Source organism: Notamacropus eugenii, chromosome 2, assembly GCF_028372415.1.
Source record: "Notamacropus eugenii isolate mMacEug1 chromosome 2, mMacEug1.pri_v2, whole genome shotgun sequence".
Taxonomy (NCBI): Eukaryota; Metazoa; Chordata; class Mammalia; order Diprotodontia; family Macropodidae; genus Notamacropus; species Notamacropus eugenii.
In genome coordinates, this window is record NC_092873.1 from 235,792,251 (window position 1) to 235,814,242 (window position 21,992).

General features: G+C 36.3%; 2 protein-coding genes across 3 annotated transcripts in view; both read left to right on the forward strand.

Annotated features, from left to right (window-relative positions):
* The window catches only part of LOC140526996 (utrophin-like), a 167,997-nt gene that overhangs the window by 138,534 nt on the left and 7,471 nt on the right, over window positions 1–21,992 (forward strand). For both annotated transcript variants that reach the window (XM_072643614.1, XM_072643612.1), the window contains 4 exons: window positions 6,710–6,882; window positions 16,770–16,917; window positions 18,078–18,256; window positions 21,670–21,805. In XM_072643614.1, the coding sequence (XP_072499715.1) occupies window positions 6,710–6,882; window positions 16,770–16,917; window positions 18,078–18,256; window positions 21,670–21,805 (636 nt within the window). The remainder of the gene's footprint in view (window positions 1–6,709; window positions 6,883–16,769; window positions 16,918–18,077; window positions 18,257–21,669; window positions 21,806–21,992) is intronic.
* Window positions 170–2,192, forward strand: LOC140527001 (transcription initiation factor TFIID subunit 7-like). Its single transcript, XM_072643620.1, has one exon. The coding sequence runs from the start codon at window positions 404–406 to the stop codon at window positions 1,481–1,483; it is 1,080 nt and encodes a 359-aa protein (XP_072499721.1). The 5' UTR covers window positions 170–403; the 3' UTR covers window positions 1,484–2,192.

Here is a 21,992-nt window from a genome sequence, read left to right on the forward strand (position 1 = left end):
GATATACAGGATTATCTGATTTTATTAGTTTCTCAAAAATGTCCACTTTGATTCCAGTTTTCTTTAAGAGGATCAGATGCTACTGATTATCCAACCCTTTACATAAAAATGCAAGTTACAACACTTGCAGGTAGAAGCTTTCCACCCCTGAGTTAAGTAATTGTAGAAATGGATATGCTTCAGGTGCAGGGGCGGGAGCGCGGTGTTTGCGTTCTTCGTGATTCCTGCTCGTTTGAGGTGAAGACACTTAAGGGAGGCCTAGCCAGGTTGTGACTTGCCTGGGTCTACCACAAAACAGCCTCCATTGTCTCCCAAGAAAATGCCAGAGGAGTGTTTTGGGACCTAAACCCAGAGCATAGGATTTTGAGTGATAGTCATTTATTGTGGAGTAAGACGAAAGGAAATGACTGTTACAAAACAGAAAATGAGCAAGAACAAAGAAGATGCTCCCCATGAGTTGGAAAGCCAATTCATATTACGTCTGCCTCCAGATTATGCTTCCACTGTGAGAAGGGCAATACAGTCTGGAAGTGTCAACCTGAAAGATAAATTGACCATTGAACTACATGCAGATGGACATCATGGAATTGTCCATGTGGACGATGCCCCATTAGCTGCTAAGGTAGTTGACCTGCCCTGCATTACTGAATCCTTGAAAACTATAGATAAAAAAACCTTTTATAAGACAGCAGATATCTGCCAGATGCTTGTGTGCAGTGTGGATGGGGATCTTTACCCGCCTCCAGAAGAACCAGTTGCCACCACTGATCCAAAAGCAAGCAAGAAAAAAGATAAGGACCGGGAGAGGAAATTCATCTGGAACCATGGTATCACTCTGCCTCTGAAGAATGTCAGAAAGAGGAGGTTCCGTAAGACAGCCAAGAAGAAGTACATTGAATCACCAGATGTGGAAAAAGAAGTAAAGAGGCTTCTCAGTACAGATGCAGAAGCTGTCAGTACCCGATGGGAGGTGATTGCAGAAGATGAAACAAAGGAAGTGGACAACCCAGTTTCCCTAGCAGGCCTAGAAATTTCATCTCCAGGAATGAGTCATAAGCAGGGCCATGGCTCCTCAGAACATGATGAGCTTCGGGAGATATTTAATGATATTAGCAGCAGTAGTGAAGAGGAAGATGAAAGAGATCCTCATGATGATGAAGATATAAGCATCATTGACACTGAGGAAGACCTAGAGAGGCAACTACAAGACAAGCTTGATGAATCTGATGAACAGCGCCAAGAAAATGAGGAAACAAATCAGATGGTCCTGGGAATTCAGAAGCAGACTGATATGATGAAAGGTAAACTCCAAGAAACTCAAGGAAGAGCAAAAAGACAGGAAGATCTTATCATCAAAGTAGAAAATCTGGCACTCAAGACCCATCTACAGGCTGTGCTGGTTGAGCTCAAACAGCAGGAAGAAAGAGAGAAACAACAGCTCAGTTCCTTGCAGGAACAGCTAGAATCACTCCTGGAGAAATAAGAGGTCCCTGCCTGCAAATTCACTGTTGTCCTCACATTGGTAAATGGCTCACATTCCATCCTTTGGGTTGAGGACAATATACATTGTTAATGTGGAAATTTGACTATTTTCATTTCACCGTTTTTCTGTTTCCTATTTTGACTTCATCCCATTTCTCTCTCTGTAACACTGTTTATTTTGCTAGAAACTTACACACTAATAAGTAGAAGGCGATAGGTGAGAGAAGACTGGTTGTAGAAGAGTTTTGGGATTAATAGACCAAATAGTTCATCCTCTAATTCCCACATTTATTTCAAGGTTTTCCTTCTCAAAATCAGAACTTAACTGTTACTTTGTGGTAAGAACCAATTCAACTATAAAAAGATTAGAGGACAGATGCTGTAAAGCTTGTTTTGTGTACATTTTAGTTTCTCAACTGTTCTAAATCTCTTATGTAGAGGAGCATGTTATATAGTGGTAGATAACTGTCACAGCAAATACAAGTGACAGACATTCGTGTCTGTAACAAAAGTTGTTTCCTACCAAGCATATGTCTCCATTTTTTTTTTTTACTTCATTAATGTTGATATTCAGTGGATTAATGAACAGTTATTTCTGTGATATGTTGTAGAATCTTATAAGATATAAGAAAGTGATAGACCATGTTTGGCAACTTTTAAGGCTGTATTTTGCATCTACCCTTCACAGCTGATAAAGATGGTATTCTGTTTTCTAGTGTTACATGTTACATTTTTGTTTAACTCTGACTCACCTTGGACTTACTATAAGAGTTCCAAGTTAATTCTTCATGCTGTGAAGTTTTTCCAACTACATTAAAGAGTGATTTGACTCCCTAAAAAAAAAAAAGAAAAGAAAAGAAATGAATATACTCATAAGAGGCTAACTTTTACTTCAATTATAATTAAAAAAAAAAACTTTGGAGGATTACAAAATAGTACATATCAGTAACTTTTTCATAAGGAAACATGTTCATCATAAAGTTGAGTTTTCCATTAATGTAAAACAAAATATTGCAAAATATTCCATAGGTTACCTCACTTTAAGAAAATGGGTGACACTGAAATTCTCTTTTCCAAACCAAACTAAAGATGTTTCTGATTTAGTTTTAGTAATTAATAGAATGACAGCTAGGTTCCTCAATCAACTGGACCAGTACCCAGTTATTCTCACATCATTTTGAAACATTTTACAACCTTATGTTGTCTTTGAACTGTACTGAAATCTCATTCCTGAAACAGAAACAAAAGAGGTTCCTGACTTTAAGCTCACAATTCTTGCTTAGGCCACGGAATGACTGTAAATTTAGATCAAAATAGCAAGATCTCACATACTTACATTTGCTCATATACTTTACTGACTACTCGCTTAGTTTATAGAAATTTGCTATAAAAGGAAGAAGTAGGGACCTGATCATAGCACATATCACAAGATAAAATATCCTTAGCTCTGTTTGACTTTTGGTAGGAGTCACAGTTTATCAACCGTGCAGTAACAATTCCACTGTATAGCCAGACTCGGAAATCATCACGTTGGGAAACATTCCTTTTCAAAGGAACACAGTGGGGAAACTGAGCCAGGAGGATCCCAGGCTAGGCTGTGCCAAGGTTGTCCCAGAAGCAAACCTCCCCCTGTTGTCATTTGCAGTTGAGTATATCACATCACCTCTGAGTAGCCTGTGGCATTTTTCTCAGATGGTGGAGTACTGATTTAATGCATACAACTATACCTAAATTCAAACTAAAAAAAAAAAAATCAGTTATAGGCCCAAGAGCTTTTATCTTAAATGGCAAGTTTCATCAAACTCAGCTTAGGGCTAGATGGAATTATTTTTACTCTTAATGGAGCAATAAAAATGTTACCATAACTTTCATGCATAAGAAGTTTCCCTGAACATCTTTCACCTGTTTTTCTTTCCTTCTTGAATTTACATTTATCCTGGTGTAAAGACCAATCATTAGAAATCATTTCTATATAATAGTATACATGCATGTAATATACAGATAAATATATTTGTATATAATACATAAATTTGCACATTCTCAGCAAACCAAGCTCATTGTTTAGGAACTCTGTAACCCAAACAAGCTCTTTTCCTGGGCTGATGAACTTGTCCACACAGGAAAATTTACAGAATAAGAGGAATTGACAAGAACCACAGAGAAGGGTCTGCCTGTTCACCCTATGGTAATTCTTCCTCTAGACTGAGGAAAATCCAATACTTTCTGGAACTAATACAATAGTTTACCAATTTGAAACAATATTATGTATTTGAAACTTGAAACAAACCCATTACTGATTAGGTGACTTCAGGCTTACTGAATACAATTCCAAAATACCTAACACGGAAAATTGGGCATCTCATCACCATTGGCATTGTATAGCGGTGCCATCCAATGAAGAAGCTAATAATCCTAGTTAGTACTTATAGTGTCTCCCTCTCCCACGCATTGTGTTACCTTCTTTACACTCATGTGAATTGTTTTCATGTCCTGTAAGCCAAATTTGTTCCAACTTTGCAGGATACTTGCCTAGTGGGGAGTCCTATGGGTTTGGGTTGGGTAGGGGGAAGGCACTGAATGCAAAGAAATCCTTTTTGTAGCCACCATTCACTTGATCATGTGGTGTCCCTCAGAGAGGGATAAAAGCCAGCTCAGAGCTGACTGTAAAGTTCCTCAAAGAGCTTCCTGTGTCTACAGGGAAATTGCCCATGGACACTGGGGCCCCAAGTGTCTTGTCAAGACTTCCTAGGTATTTGAGGGACCCCAGCCAAGAGAGAGGAAAGGAAAAGACTTACCTTTGATTGAAAAGTATCAGAATCAGACTCTCCTCTCCATGCTGGGTGTCAAAAACGTTGTGGTGTTTCAAGGTATGTTGTAAGTTTGTTTTGAAAGACTTCACAGACTCAGACCATCTCCAGCCCAAGCAAAGGCTTATTGAGGATTATGCTCTCAACAAACAGGCTAGGCTCCATAGAGAAACCAGCAGGTTAGCCAAGCAAGGTAGAGATTTTTACAGAGCAAAAGATGCAATTCATCTTTACAGAATACATAAAGAGTAAATTATCAGAGGGCTGAATTGATATCGGTAGGGTTCCTAGCCTTGGTGGAACTATGATTATCCAGAATGCATACAGAAAAGGGGTAAAGGGGATATTAATGTACACTAATGATATTATAATAACCCTCTCTACATCCTAAGTTTACCTGAGGCCAGTTCTTTGCTGTTACTGTGCATGTATCCACTTAGGTTATGATTTAGTGGTAAAACATTCTGCTCAGTATCCTCTTGGTGCTACTCTCTTGATGGCTGGCTATTGTGGTCCTATTTAGTATTAGGTGGATGTGGTATGTAGTTGAGGTAAGGGACACACCTGCTGTTCTAGTGAGGTAGTGAGGCTTATGAAGAAGTTGGGATATTGATGCTGGGAGCAGAGGCTAGAATCCATCAAAACTATTTCTCTGATAAATGCATTTAGGACACCTTAAGATCTGTAAATCATTTTACATGTATCATCTAACTGGGTCACTACAATAGCATTGTGAGGTATCCTATCCCCATTTTATAGATGAGGAAACTGAAGCTATGAGAGATGAAGGTCAGATAGTTACTCTGGAGTATTCATAGCTATAATGACAGCAAGATATTTATTTATTAAACACTTGTTATGTATTGGGCACTGCGTTAAGGGCTGGGGAGACATAAAAATAAATGGGGCAGTTCATGCCCTCAAGCAGCTTAAAGAATAATTAATAAGAGAAGACAACATAGAAAGGGTAAGAGAAAAAATTATACGTATGTTGGGTGAGGGACATGTCTCGAAACTGAGATGTCTTCAAAATGGTATGGCGTCCTTGCACTGGGGAGATTCAAGCCAAACCTTTGCCCATCAGAGCTGGCTTTTCAGGGCATGTAATCCAAGTTTCTTTTGGAGGGATTACCGATAATAGTGGTCATAGTACAAACTGCATGGTGAAGAAATAACTGGGGAATGTATTTATGATAAAAGTAGAAACTAGAGTGAAATGTATTAGATTTTATACCGTTAGCATTCAGTAGCACATCATATGGAGAACTATAATTTCAAAGCAAGATCATCACAGGGTGTTTTAGTCATGGAGTTCCAGGCTTGGAAGGAAACTTGAGAGTGTATTTAACTAGGCAGAGGCAGAGCCACATCTGGAATCCATGCCTCCCATTTTCCAATCTAGTCTTTACTGAAATGTGGCATACTAGAGATGATTACATTACTATTTACACCAATTATAAGTCTTCTTTCTATTACAAAAATTCCTTAATCTAATTTTCTAAATTCATTGTATTAAGTTGCTGAGTAGAGATTGCATATATGAACCATGGCACTGATGAAGTAAGATAGCATATTACCTTTTGCCTCAGTCAATTTTAAATGTGTGTACATATAGCATATATCTAGCATATATGAACATATATCTCAATTCCTTTGATTATTTCCCAATAATTGACCATTTACTCTATTTCCTTTCCTTGTGAATTTGTTATGTTTTATATTTTATTCAGTTTTAAAATGGTATGTGCTACGCTTCTCTCCTACTCCCATGAACGGTAATGTCATCTATGCTTTAAAGACCAACATTGATGATTTCATATGGCTGAATATATAAAAGCATAATTCCATATGCCTGAGTAACTCATTTGGTTCCTTCCTCATACCCCCCTCCCCCTTTTTGTCCATTCTTTTTATGCTTTGTATGTATTATGACCTTCTTTCAGAATGACTTTCAATGGGGGCCCTAAGGTTAATGACCACAACTGCTACTATTTCTTTTAGTATCTGTACTATTTTTATGGGAGTGGGAGGAGGGAAGGGAAGAATTATGACTTTATAACTCTGAGTGAGGAAACTGACTCTGCAGTGCAAATTAATACCAGCCTTGTAACTTAAAGTTTAATAAGTCTCCATGATAAAAAGTCTATATGATGTCTATGTGTAAAGGGAAAGCTATTGTAATATTCTATAACAGCCAGCACTGCTACTGTACTTTCAAACCTGCTGTACACTTTATGCACAGCATTTTGATATTCCAGCAGTCCTGTGAAGTAGCTACTGCAGCTATGACTCCAGTCTCATAGTTGAGGAGACCGAGGTTTGAGAGGTGAAATGACTCGCCCAAGGACATACAGCTAATATAATCATTGTTAGAGGTACTATCCAAACCCAAGTCTCTATTGACATTTTTTTTTTTATAGCAAATCAATTCTCTCCTGGACAAAGTCGAGGAGCAGATTACAGCTCTTCGTAGGAAGGAGCCCAGAATTATACTGGATGTTTCCCATCTAGGAGCCATTCTGATTGAGAAAAGACTGAACCACTTGAACGAAAAGTGGAACAGTCTGAAAACAACCTACAATGATCATAAAAGGTAAGTCTGTTTTAGCTTATATTTACTATTAAGGACTTTTAAAAAAAAATATGAGGCTCAGCAGTCTTGAAAAGGAGTAAAAACACATACCCCCTCCCACATTAGTCAAATGATTAAATTTCTTGCCTTATTCCTAAATCTGCCTTATAGAAAATCTGAGTATCTACAACTGCTATTATAATTGTGTTTGTGTATGTATTAAATTTTTATGACCAATAGTTTTGGAAAGATCATCATAAAACCAATATAGTAACAAATTAAGGATAATACAAATTAATATTTCATATCAAGTTAATGGATGAGTGATAGCTTTTTCTAAATTTTATTTTCTAAGTTTTAAAAATTTCTGCATATTTTTTTGAAAGAAATGGGATTGACTGTATAAGAAACTCCTTTGTATGGAGATTCTCTGTTCCAATACAGTTTTGCATCTGTTTTATAATTTATAATCTTAGAGAAGTTTCTGGGGTACTATCAGTTGAAGTGACTTTTCTGTGGATACATTGCTGATACATAGGAGAGAATCTTGGACCTGGGTCTTTCTGACTTTAAATTCATCTATATCCACTATACTATGGCTGCCTATCATTGATGTCTGTATTATATTACAGCTTGGTGCTCATCGCATTTCATAGTAACTTCATAGTAATAATATGTCTAGAGGTTTTTATAGATGGTACTGTAGATAGCATGGCAGACCTTGAGTCAGGAAGACCTGAGTTCAAATCTACTCTCAAACATTTGGTAGGTATGTAATGCTAGGCAAGTCTCTTAACCTTTCTCTACCTCAGTTTCTTCACTTGTAAAATGAGGATACTAATGGTCTCAACCTTCTAGGCTTGTTGTGGAGATACATTACTATTGGTAAGTCATTTTGCAAAACTTGAAGAGCTATGTGAATATTAGATGTTACACACACACACACACACACACAAGCACACACACACACACACACACACACACACACACACACACACACACCCCCTATCTGTTAATGGAGTAAAAATGTAAAAAAATCACAGCCTAATGCTATATTTCTTAATGTGTTTTTTTAATCTGATCTTTGGCCAAAAAAAAAAAGGATGACATACCATGAACAGCAAACTTCTTTTGTAATTGGAAAACTTTTTTGAAGCCAATGCTTTTACCTTTCTCTGTACCAAACTGAAGCTGGTGTGAAAGATAGCTGCTTTGATTTTTCTTTACTATCACATTTTCTAATGGGAATGATTACATTGTGAGAGAGTGCAGTGATGTGCAGCAGATGGCAGGAAAAGGAAAGCAAGAGGCAAAATAATTTATATGTCAAACAATTTCAGATACTTGCTAATCAACACATGACAGGAGAAAGAAATACAACTTTGAAAAAACAACACTTCTATACATAAGACATCATGAGATTACAAAAGTCTTTTTTTCTGAGTAATAATTAGTTTTTGGTCAGTCATTCATTTAAGCATTTTTAATGTGCTTACTGTGTTCCAGCCACTGTGCTAAGGGCTGGACAAGCAAAAAAAGGCAAAAACGCTGTCCTTGCCCTTAAGTAGCTCCTAGTCTAATGGGGTTAGCAGCATGGAAAGGAATATAAGATAAATACAGAATGAATGGAAGGTAATTTAAGAGAGTAGGCAGCTAGATGGCACAGTGGATAGAGTGGAGGGCCTGGAATTAGGAGGACCTGATTTCAAATCCAATCTCAGACCCTTACTAGATGTGGGACACTGGGTAAGTCGCATAACCCAATTTGCCTCAGTTTCCTTGTCTGTAAAATGAACTGGAGAAGGAAATGATGAACTACTCCAATATCTTTGACAAGAAAAACCCTAACTGGGGTGGTCATGGAGAGTTGGACATGATGGAAATGACTCAGCAGCAGTGACGGTTCTAAGAGGGTAAGATATTAGCTGCTAAGGGGATTGTGAAAGTCTTCCTGTAGAATGTAGGATTTGATCTAATTCTTGAAGGAAGCCAGGGAAACTCAGGTGTGAAGGAACAGTGGCAGAGCTTTTCAGTCATGAAGGGGAGCCACTGCAAAGATATTGATGTGAGAGATGGAGTATCATATTCCAGGAACTACAAGAAAGGTGTATGCTAGATTATTGCAATAGCCTGCTGGTAGGTTTTGGCTTGGTGCAGGTCTCCCCCAAGTCCTTTCCATCCTCCATTAAGCCACTTAAAGTGATTTTCCTAAAGCTCAGATCTGATTACATCCATCTCCCTGCTCAATGAATTCTGACGACTTCCTATACAAAATGCTTAGTTTGGCATTCAAAGTCTTTCATGTCCTAACCCACATGTCTACCTTTCCAGTCTTAGGTTACTTTACTCCCTGACACATACTCTTTGATACTGTGCCACTGGCCGTCTGGCTGTTGCACAAACAAGACAATCCAGTTCTCAGCTCCAGCATTCTGTGGCTGTCTCCCATCCCTCAAACTCTCTTCTTCTTCCGCTGTGATTACTGACCTCCCTGAGTTCCCACTTCTATGGGAAGTCTTCCCTAAAAAAACTCTTGTCATTCCAATGCCTTCTCTCTGTTAATTATTTTCTACTTATCCTGTATATATCTTGCTTGGCATATAGTTGTTTGCATGTTGTCTTCCACCTTTAGTTTATAAACTCCTTGAGGGCAGGGACTATATTTTGCCTCTTTTTGTGTCCCCAGAATTTAATGTCATGCCTAGCACCTAGGAGGCACTTAATGAATGCTTGTTGATTGATGGTAGCTTTGGAGAGAGGCTAGGATTAGCTACATAGATTTGGGGATCACCTGTTTCTCGTATCGACTTTTATAATCTTTCCCCTTTCAGTGATTTAGATCATCTAATGGGATGATTGTATAATATTATTATAGTCAGCCTTAATTGTACAAATTATTACTTAAGCACTTCCTATTTCAAAACTAATAATCCATATCTATGTAGGATGAGAGGAAGATTCTAGAGTAAGAAGACCTAGATTTTAACCCTGCTTCTTAACACTTACCTGTGTAACCATGGGTAAATCAATTATATCTCTGGGTTTCTGTTTTCCTATCTATGAAAAAAATTGGGTGAGATTACAGCCTATGAGAAGGTGAAGTACAGTCTGAACTGGGAGGATTATTCCTAAAGATTTTGAGTCATAGTGGATAGAAGACCTGAGTTCAGACATAGTCTCAGACACTTAGGAGTTTGTGACCCTGAGCAAGTGACTTAATCCCGTTTGCCTCATTTTCCCCATCTATAAAGTATGCTGGAGAAGAAAAAGGCAAACCACTCTAGTACCTTTTTCAAGAAAACTCAACTGGTGACACAAAGAGTCAGACATGATTGAAAGGACTGAGCAAGAACAACAATAGCATCTTATTTCCCCAAAAATCTTATTTAGGGATTTTGTTAGAATTTCCTGTGAACATAGTCACATTATTTTGTATGAGCTGTGTGCTAGTTCAAAACCATCTGTTTATACCTAAGTTCAGTCTATAGTAAATCTCTTTAGAATGTCAGATACCACTGATAAGGACTTTGAGAAGGCTTGAAAAGTCTCAGGCCTCTTGAGATTTTGAAGCTCATAACCTTTTTTTTTTTTTCCAATTAACAAGCATTCATTTTTTCCCCTGCAAATTGAAAAACAAGAGAAAATAATAAAAATTCTCACAAATGCATAAAGTCATGCAAAATAACAATTTCTGTCTGAAGAATTTATGCAAGATGTTTGCCCATACAGTTGCATGTTAAAATCTAGGAAATTGGCTTCCTTTTTCTTCCTCTTGTACTTTTCACCCTTTCTCAACTGATAATGTTGATTTCTTCTGATTGCTAATCGATCACATTTGGGAGGTTTCTGTAGTATCCCAGGGACCATGTGCTATCTGTATCATGTCATCAATATGCAAGAGTATTGGTTGAACCTAACGGTTTTGTTTTGTTTTTTTTAAACTTTTCAGATTTTGTATTGTACCCCCTTCCATGAGAGTTGGAAAATAGCTTCACACTGATGCATGTCTCTGTTTTATGTCTTGTTTTTGATATATGATACTCAAAGTATTCTTCAACCAAATTATCTTTATAGTTGAATCTGTCCATGGATTTTTGAATCATCTTTACATTTCCATGGGAGTCAAGATTCTTCCATGGTCAAGGCAATTGCTGTTTTAGAATTTTTTTAACAAAAGCATGTCAGGATCTTGTATTTTCTCTATTTTTCAGTCAGTTGTTACAGAAGATTTCAGCTGTTGTAGAAATTGCCTACATTATTGATGGCAAACCCAAGAGAAATGGGGCCCACTAAAGTGAACATAAGGGCACTTATGGACCACATTTTGACCTTCCAAATTATAGTAATGTTTCTTGTTTTATTTTTATTAATTTGAAAAAATAGTTCCAAGTTATGTTTTAATCTGGTTTGGATTGCATTCTGCGGTATTGTTGGTTGCCTGCAGCACCTCTGATCTACGTGATCCTTGCCTGTCCCTCTTTTTATTAAGTATTTCCTTGATATGTCCAAAAATTTTTTATAGAAGATAAAATCAGTCTGTGAATTGGTACTTGTTCTCATTTTTCTGGGTCATTTCCTCTCTTGTCAATAGTACTATTGGTAATTGTTTCCACTCCTTTGTAATCTTCACTACTTTTTGATACATTGAAAAATAGATTCCTGGTTTGCCTTTAAAATTCTCCATGAGAGAACATCATCTATGTGTGTTTGTTAATTCCTATTCTCAGTAAAGATACATCTTATATAGATAAAAAGGGGGGAAAAGAAGAATACCATAAAAGAGACATTCTGATTTTCATAATGTTAACATTACATTTTAACATAATTTTGATTTTTAACATGAGCTTTGTGCATCTTTCTGGGCAAATCTAATTAATGAGGGAAAAATAACTTTAATATGGTAATATCATAGTTTACTTTTTAGCATACAAAAAAGGTTAAAATACTTTGCCCTATAGTTGAACAGGATGACTCCTTTATATGTTAAATTTGAGCTCCATTCTGTTTCCCCCTTAAGTTACCTTCCCACAGTTTGAAGCTTGAAGTGTAGACTCAAGCTTCTTGGCCCCTCTGTGCTCTTACTGATAACTTACAAATGTGTACTATATATCTCTTACCTTAAAGCTTCCTCTTCTGCTTTCCTTTTCAACTTATTTATCCCCAAAGCCTTCTACTACTGTTTCTGCCTTCCTTCTATTGAACAAGAAGAGGTGATTGTTCCATTCTCAAGGCAAATTGTCCTGAATGCGTGAGTAATTCCATTTTGTCCCATCTTCTCCAACACTGCCTCCCTTCTCATCTTTACTCTCTGCTTTTCCTTCAAGGCCCTCCCTTTGCTTGTACTGGCTGCTTACCAACATTCATGTATTTCCCTCATCCTCTGAAGATCCTTACTTTATCCATCTATCTCTTTTAGCTGTTATCCCATTTCTTTTTTCCCTTTTATGTCTATCCTTCTTGATATCTTGTCCATGTTAGCTGCCTCCACTTACTTCTCTCTCTCTTTTTAACTCTTTGCAGTCTGAATTCTGACCTTGTCATTTAGCTCCCTCCAGAGTTACTATTTCTTATCACCAAATTGGAATTCCTTTCCTCAGTCTGTGTCCTTTTTGACCCCCTCACTGGGGCTTTGATCCTCTCACTGTCTTGTCCTTGATACCCACTTCTCTGTATGCTGTTGTTGTGTACTTTTCCTCCCTGTTTTATCACTCTCATTCAGTCCCATTTGTGAAATCTTCATTTAGCTGATACCCTTAGCTGTGGTAGGTGTCCCACAGGTCTCTGCCCTGGACCTCCTTCTATTATCTTTCTGCATTGCTTCACTTGATGATCTCATCAGCTCCCGTATATTCAGTGATCATATCTATACTTATTTTTCTCCACTCTCATCTTCAGCTGCTTATTGGATATCTGGAACTAAATGTTTCATAGAGATCTTAAAATCAACATGTGTAAAACTCAACTCCTTATCTTCTCCCCCACCTTTCTCACCACCATCTTCTCATTCCCTGATGCTTGAAGTGTAGGATCTCTCCTTAACCCCTCACTTTCTCCTTCCCTCCTCCCGTCATAATTTGTCTCTTGCCAAGGCCTACTGATTTGACCTATGTGATATCTATGGTAAATGCCCCCTTCTCTCCTAACATTTCCCTTGCTCTGTTGCAAACCCTTACCTCATTGCAATACCCTTCCAGTTGGTCTCCCAGCCACAAGTATTCCTCTCCTCCAATCTATCATGCACTCATTTGATAGAATCAGTCTTCCTTAATGACAGGTCTGATCAGGTCACCACCTCCCTTCTCATCAAATTCAATGGCTCTTTATTACTTCTGAGGTCAAATATAAAAACCTCTGTTAGTCATTCAAACCTTTCATAATCTCTCTCACTTTTCCAGTCTTCTTATGTTTTATATTCCCCTCCCACCATGTACCTGTGATCCTGTGACGTTGACCTCTTTGATGCTCTTGAACAAGAAATTGGTGTTCAACTAGGAGCTTTTCACAGGCTCTTCCCCATGCTTGAAATTTGCTCCTTTTTCCTTTCAGCCTCCTGACTTCTGCTTTCTGTTAGGTCCCCGGTAAAACCCTCTCCTCCCCAGGGTTCCTTTCCTGATTCCTCTTCATTCTAATGACTTCACTTTCTTGATTATCTTCAATTTAACTAACTTGCCTGTCTTTTTTTTTGTACAGAGTTGTTTGCATGTTTTTTCCCTTGTGTTACAGTAGGATTTCTTGATTTCTAGGACTGTGTTTTGTCTTTTTTGTATCCAAAACACTTAATGTATCATCTGGCACATAGTAGGCACATAATTCAGGTTTACTAATTTACTGAAATAATTAGGCAAAAGGTCTTTGCCCAAATTTACCTCTCCATGGCTTTTTGAGACTCAGATTAGAAGGAACTGCAGTTTGCAATTTTCTTTTCTTTCCGATAGAAAAGGAAGAAAACCCAAATCCTTTCCCATGACAGCAAGAACACAAAGATATTGTCAGTTGCTTCCTCTAAAAGTGCTACCTTGAGTTCCTGGTCAGTAGTTTCACAGTACTGCAGAAATTTGAGATTGGCTCCTCTCAGGGAGAGGGAAAAAGGGTTTTTCTCAGAATATTTTTTAGAGGGAAGTGTTCGTATTTTATATTGCTTGGTATAATCATCTTTTGAGACTGTTGCATGGGGAATAGAGGCCTTGTCTTGAATGTGGTTACAACAAGGCTTGGGCTTCATGTCTGCATAATACCAATTGTGAAACAAGTTATAGCCTTATGGAATATTTCAATTACAGAACACCTCAATGTTTCAGATCACTTTCTAATCTTGCAAAACAGTCATCTTTGTGGTTAGAATTTCTTTACTGAGAATACTTTACACCAAGGAAACCAGAAGTTTATGCCAAACAATTAAACAGACAAATCCACTCTCCCCACCCTCCAACTAATAATACAATTTTTCAATAAAAATATAATTTTTTACTTAAAGATAGAAGAAACATATAGAATCATCATATCATCACCTTCGTTAGAGACTTTGCCACTTACTAGCTGTGTGATCGTTGAGATCATTGAACAACTGACATCAACTCTCTGAATCTCATTGTCATCCTATGTGTTGAGTTGTACTGAATGACCTCCAATGTGCCATCTTTGTCTCCAGTCTGTAATCTCATTTGTACTTTCTTCTTGTTTACGAAGTAATTGAAAGATTTTGCAGTTTACAGATTTTACAAATTTTATAAGGAGTTGAAGTTAAGAGGATGAATTAAGCAACTCAGTATACAGGATAGGGAGTACTGGTATATGTGAATCCAGAAAATAGGGATTTTAGTGGACTTTGAGCTTCTTTTTAGCTAGCATTATGGTTAGACAGGCAAAAAAAAAAAAATCTTAGGTGATTTTTGACCACATTTTTGGAAGCAGAGCATTGCATATGAAGGGAAGCTTTGCTCCTTTTACCTTGGTCAGGCCACATTCTTTATATTATGTTCATTTCTGGCTGTTCACTCCAGCTGTGTAGCATTTCTAGAGGATACTGAATAAAGAGGAAAGCAGTGCCCTATGAGAAATTGGTTGAAGCACAAGATGTTTAGCCTATAGTAAGAAGAAATTTAGGGAGTACATGCTTGGATTCAAATATTCAGAGTTATCAAATGAAATGCATTTTCTTTTTCTGCTTTTGTATCTTTACATAGAAGTAGAACCAGTGGGCAGAAGTTATAGGGAGACACATTAAGGAAATACTTTCTCAGAACTGAACTATCCAAAACTAAAATTTGATTTTATTAACGGGATCGTTCAGACAGAGGGTGCCTTGACATATTTGGGATTATTCAGGTATACATTGGACAAGATTGCTTCAGAAAACCCTTCTAAAATTAAGATTCCTGAATTCTTCTTTCATCTAGGAAAACTTTGTAAAATTGATCACAGAAAACGGTCTTAGGTATTCTTTTTTTCATGCATTCCACCAATTAAAGATTTTTCCTTTCCATTTAGTTTGAATTTTAGTAGACTGTTAATGCTTTATTAATTATTTGTAGGTTTCCCAGCTTCATATTTTTATTTGCAAACTTGTTTGCACAATTATGGACGCTGGATTCCTGATTCACAGATGTAGACCTAGGAGGGAATCTTACAGACCATCTGATCCAGGTGTCCTGCAGGCTCAGCCCCTCCTTAACCCCCCCATTTGATTGTTGAGGAAAATGAGTCTTATGAAGTTAACGTAACTTGTTTAAGGTCACACCAATAGGAATGTCAGTTACTTGATTACAGCCCACATCTTGGGATTCCAGAGATAGGATTGTTTTCTTCCCCTTGTGCCTTACTTCTTCACAGCAGTCCAGTTGTCCAGAGTTCAGTAATTTAGACATGTTTTCCTTGATGATTGTGATGGTACAGGTGCCCTCAATTCCAATTGGTTCTTAACTAATTCTGTATATTGTAGTCATTTAATAGTGGCTATTATGGTCTTATCTCCTCTGGGCTACCTGGTGACATTTTGCATATGTTAGAAACCTTTTATTGAGGAAGATCATTTCCACATCTTTTGGCCTTGGAGATGGGATGTTGTCATAGGATAGGTTAATAATGTGCTAGTTAACTACCTCAATAAAACTTTATAATCCTAGTCCATTAAAGCTTTTTGCCATTGTGTGTCTGTATCTAAGGCTCTTTGAATATGCCAAAGGACTAGCATTTTTATTCATTTCTCTTTTATATTACACGGCAATTAAATCTAAATATGCCTTTCTCTGTGTAATGACCTAAATAACATTCCTATTCTTGCTATGTTACAAACCTTAACAGATTCATGATCATAATTAGAACGTTTTAGGTATGGGAACAATTGACATTTGTATAGAGTGTAGAATTTGGGTATTTGAGAATTGTAATCATGCCAGATACCAAACAAAACTTTTCGATTGTAAGAAAAATGTTTTAAAAGACTCAGTTGATAACTTCAGGGTGAATAAATGTTGGTTTCACCAGGAAAGGGCTCAGAAGGAGAAATCACTGCATGTCTATTATTGCTTTCAGATGGGCCAATTAACATTTTCATATATATTGGCAAATGTTTCCACAGGGTAGCCATTACCTATGCTCGCGCTTTGTTTCGTGAACCAGTTTCCCCACCATTTTAGCTCCTGGTAGAATTTTTTGCAAAAATAAATGAAGAAATAAAATGAGGGTGAGAACATGGTGTTAGGGTCCATGGGAGGTATTTCCCTGTGATGTTTTGCTTGCTAACATAGATTAAGCTTTGTTCTTGTTTACTTTTGTAACTAAGTTATTTGATTTTTCAAAATGAATCAAATATTACACAGTTTTAAGGGTTAATAAAATCATTGGTTCTCATAAAAAGCGATCCCATTTCCAAAATCACTTACCAGTTTTTAAAATTTATTCCCTAAAAGTTTTTTTGATAAAAGTGTGAAAGACTGGAGATACTTCCAAAGTAACCTCAGTGAATTCAACCAGTGTCTGACGGAAGCTGAAACATTACTGACTCATGCCAATACTGAAGATGGTCTCGATCTAGAGAAAGCGAAGCAACATCAGCAGGTAGGGATTGTTTTGTCAGAACAGGATTTGCTGTTCAGATAACTTCCCTTGCGTTTACTGGCTTTTTATGAAATAACTTAACATTGAGGTGTTAAAAGCATGGAAGTTGTTTTGGTCTTTTTGTCAGTGACAATTTAAACTTGGAATATGTTTAAGCTTTTTTATAGAGAGGTGTGATGGGGGAACGAATAGCATTTGAATAAAGGTTTTCTCCGCATACTGAAATGTGGGAGCTTTTATGGTAGCTACCAGAGTCATTTTTATTTAATATATTTGTGTTTACCAAATTAATTTTCTGTAAATTTTTCCCTGTGAAATTCTTTGATAGATGGAAACATTTAAGAGCATCAGTTGTAAATTTATTAACATTTTCACTCAATATTATAAAAGAAGGTATTCTTGATTTATAGCCCTCTAATTTAAAAAGGAATACCAGCAAAATCATTCTTGAGGCAATTTTTATAATAATGGTAACAAATTAAATTGTAATTCAGACTATTGGTAAAAGTAAAACTCAATTTCTTAAAAGTTGTGCACATGCTTTTAATTCGAAAGGCAGTCATTACTTCACCTGCATTTTTGTTTAGTTATAAACATTTATATTCCCTCCTCATCCTGCCTACTTCTCTCTCTTCCCTTAAGAATTTTTGTATGAATAAGAAATTTGAACCTGGAATTAGATGAAAAATCCCCCAGCACTTTCCTTTGTCTTTGCATTGTGATATTTATAGTTCATTGATACTATGTTATCAGTTTGATCAGAAAGTAATTCATAAAAAAAAGTCTCATGGAAAATAGATATTGTGGGAGAAATAGAAGGAAGCCTTTTATTTTTAAGCTGAATGTGATTGAGTCTCCCATGTGATCATTTTTAAATGCTTCCTTTTGTAATGGAAAGTTTTCCTTGAATCTTATTTTCTTCTTAGTTAATAAAATGAAAACAATCTGAATTATCTCTAAAAGTACATTTATTCTTTCATTTGAAATTCCCTTGACTTGCTCTAAAAGAGCTAACTCATGAGGATATGTTTTCTGTGTTTATCTTCCCATTTATTGGTTTCTGCATGTAATATTAATGCCATAATACCTATGTGTGTTGAGAGTTTCAAAACCGTTTGATCTAACATTAGAATTTATCTTGGCTTTTTCATCTGTGGCAGAAACTGGAAGAGGAAGTTAACATCCACAAGTGTATGTTTTCACCACTGATTCAAACTGGGAGCAACATCATCCCCAAACTCTCCAACCCAACCGAAGCATGCCTCCTGGATGAAAAGATGGCAGAGCTCTGTGATCGCTGGGATGCAGTTTCAAGCCAAGTGTATGATAGAAAACTTAGGTATCTCAGCCATAACTGTGCAGGCTCTTCAAAATTGCATTCTATGGAAAATCCTTTAGAAAACAAGATGAAGGAGTTTGATTTTCTTGTCCTCCATTGGCAGAAAATTTTCTGACACTTACTTTCTGTGTATCTGCATTTTCCCTCAGTGTCATGATAAGTTCATTTTTGCTTTTGAATTTTTTTTTACCTTAATGAACATCAATCCTCCCTTTCATCTATACTTGCTAAAGGTAGATTGTTTAAGGAAGTCTAGCCATTCGCAGTGTCTAATTTTTATTATGCAAGTGCCATAAATGTGACACTTCCCCCAAAATATGTGAAGTTGAAAATACTAATTGTAAGCGGTCTCTTAGTACTTATTTTACAAATGTGATATTCTGTAATTGATTGAGAGATGAGATCCATGTTCAATTTCTTGTGAAGTTTGTTAGGAATTACAGGAACATCTCTTCAGACTGGGCAGACCCTTAAGAGATCATCTAGTTCAGACTTTTCATTTTGTAGATGATAAAACTAAGACTGAGATTCCTCAAATCCAAAGTTCCCTTTCCCTTTCCCTGTCTCCCTCCCCCCAGGGTTAGGTCATCTCCAGACATCTCTTTCTTTTAGAAAATAACTTAATTCAGCTTTCATTCTATGGCGAAAGTTCTTAAGAAAGATTTTCTCTTTCAAATCTTGCTGGAGTCAGAAAAATGGGGGGGAATCACAAATTCTTTGGAGACATAGATGGTGGTGAGGGGGCTGTGCCTAAATTTCTAGCAGTTGTCTTGAAAACCAATGCCAACTTTCCAGCTGAAAAACCCTCCTCATTGGCCTAGAGTACATAGGAGCAAGTCCACTGGAAATTATCCTTATACGTATTCTCTTTTAAGGTTTAATTTTTAATTAAGCTGTAGAATTTTAACTGGCAAAAGACTTTTTTGTTCAAATTCTTCCTTGTCCAAGACATGTAGCATAAGAATATCTATCTTTCAGACAGTGGAAGTTTTAAAACAAGAGTCCCAATTTGAAAATCTGAGAGATGTGCATGCTTATCCATTTTAACTGTGTAGATGAAATACCAATTAATGAAACTGACTTTCATGTGCTGAGATATTTCATAATAAGTTCATCAGGATCAACTAATTAATGAGTAGTTGTCCATTTCAGTCAAATAAGTATTTTTTTAAGTTCCCTATCTACTATATATCATATACTCTGCCAGAAGCTGGAATTAGAAAGATAAATATCAGGGGAAAACATCCTATGAAAACGTAAGTCAATTCAAGTTATACACAAAGAAAATACCAGGAAATTTGGGAGGGGTCGGAGAAGTATTAACAGCTAGGATAAACGGGAAAGGCCTCATGGAGGAGGTGGCACTTGAACCATACTTTATTGACTATTAACATTCTGTCCAGATTGGATCTTTTTTCTTTGATAATTCTTTAATGAGTAATTGAAAACTCTTTGGGCCCAAGTATCCTAGACCCTGTTCTCCCATCGTAACAGAAAGATGAACAAAAAACCATACCTGGTGCATGATTTATACAAGGTATTTTAAGATATTTCAGTGTGACTATTTCCTTCACTGTTGTAGATCACAAGCCTTTAGTACTTTAGAAAATGACTTAATGAATTTTAATTCCTCCTGCCCCATCAAGATCATCTGATGGCTAGCCTTTTTCTAATGAACTTCTTTGAATTAGCTAGTTATTTCTTGGAAAAGACAGATGGAGTCCATCCTAGAAGTCTTTCCAACTTAAATAGTACATTGAAATATTCAGCTTCCTCCTTCCACCCCTCTATCAGCAATACAAACAAATGTTTTCCTGTTGGCAGGATCATTAACCGTTATTTGCAGAAATGCACTCTAAATTTTATTTGAAATTGCTTGCTGGGTGTCCTTTGTTCTTTAAGAGGACCATGATGTCAGGGAGATGATGCCATGACATGCAAGTGAATTGGATTTGAGTGAGGGTGGCTTGTGCAAAGTCACCAATCCATTTCACATCCAGGAGTCATCTGAGTTCAGTGTCCAGAAATAAATTAGGACAATTGGAGATGGTCCAGGAATTTCCTAGGAATTCCAATTGATAAATTTTGTAGAGTGGATACCACTGAAGTAGCACTACTCATTCTTTTGCATGTCAAAATGATCATGAATTATATACCTTTTTCTATTTTTACAAATGAAATATTTGATTTACTCAATTTGTTTTTACTTTTATGTCATGATGTTAAGATGTTAACCCATCTTAGGTTGTTTATCACTGTTTGTTATCGATGAACTTTTCTGATGCATAACAACTTTTTGATTGAACAATTAACTATTATGGAGGACTGAAAGTTAAATGCTTACACAGTTAAACACCACTTTGTTTCTTGTACAGGATTCTCAATCATCTAGATTTCTATATCTAAGCAAAGTCTGTACGCTATCTAGGTAAAATTAGATAGCATGCATTGTTTATGAATAGATATCCAATGACTGTTTATGGCTATCTTATAATGTCATTACCCAGGAAGTGTTAACTCCAGTTTGTTAACAAGAATTTCAAGGAGGGCAATTTGAAGTCTCATAGAAATGTAAATACATTAAAAAATTATTGATAAAATAGCTAAAAATAAGTTCCTTGGCAAATCTGTCTTTCACAGTAGGAATTATATTGTGTTTCTTTGATGTTCTTTGGAAATTTATAGGTCTATTTTATGTATACTTATGTATATAAACTTTATAAATATTCAATATTTTCTTGCTACTAAAGGGATTATTTGTTGATGAAATTTCATATATAGATATCTATATGTAGATATCTATAATATATCTATTTCTATATACATACATGTTGTGTATATTATGTATATCTATGTGTGTATACACATAAACACACAAAACAAATGTATACACAGTGGTTAGAAAACCATTCTTAGAATCAGACCTTGGTTCAAGTTCTCCCCCTAGCAATATACCGACTCTGTATCTGTCATAAGCAAATCTCTTCCTCTTTGTGCCTTGACTATTTTTTCCTTTTTAATTAAAATTTTTAAAAAGTTCCATTTCTTATTATTATTTATATCATTACTTTGTTTTTTAAAATTAATTTGTGCATTTTGCAAGGATATTATCAAATTATTAAATACTAAGTTATACCTTTGGTTTCCCTCTATCTACCAAAAAAGCGAAATTTTCTTTTGCATGGCTCATATAACTATAGCTTTGAGAGAGAAGATGAAAATGAGGGAAGGGCAAGATTGTATCATGCATGATACAGTATTTTAAAATACTAATTCACTAATTTTGAACCCATTTAAACAGATGTTCTATCTGTTATTAATAAGAATGAATTGACATTTTTTACCTGATCTGCATACAGTATTATATCAAACTAGTTTGTTTGCTCAGTATTTTTCAATAATGATTTTTCTAGTCTTGAAACAAAAAATGAGGCGATAGTGAAATACAGAAAAACGATGACTGAAACTTTTCACTGGGTATCAGAGATTGAAAATGCCTTGGAATTGACGTCCTCATCTGAAATGGAAAATAGTGTCCAAGAACTAAAGGCAAGTTATAGAATATCCTTGTTTTTGTACCTTGGGGTTTAAATGCAAGAATGGGAATAATGTTGCAGGAGAATTGGGAGTAAAAAAATCTCCTCTTTGAAGGCAAAAAAACATTAAAATAGGTTTTTAAAGGGATATTACATCGCATTTATAAGGTTAGCTCTGAGAAGGGGCAATAAGTAATACT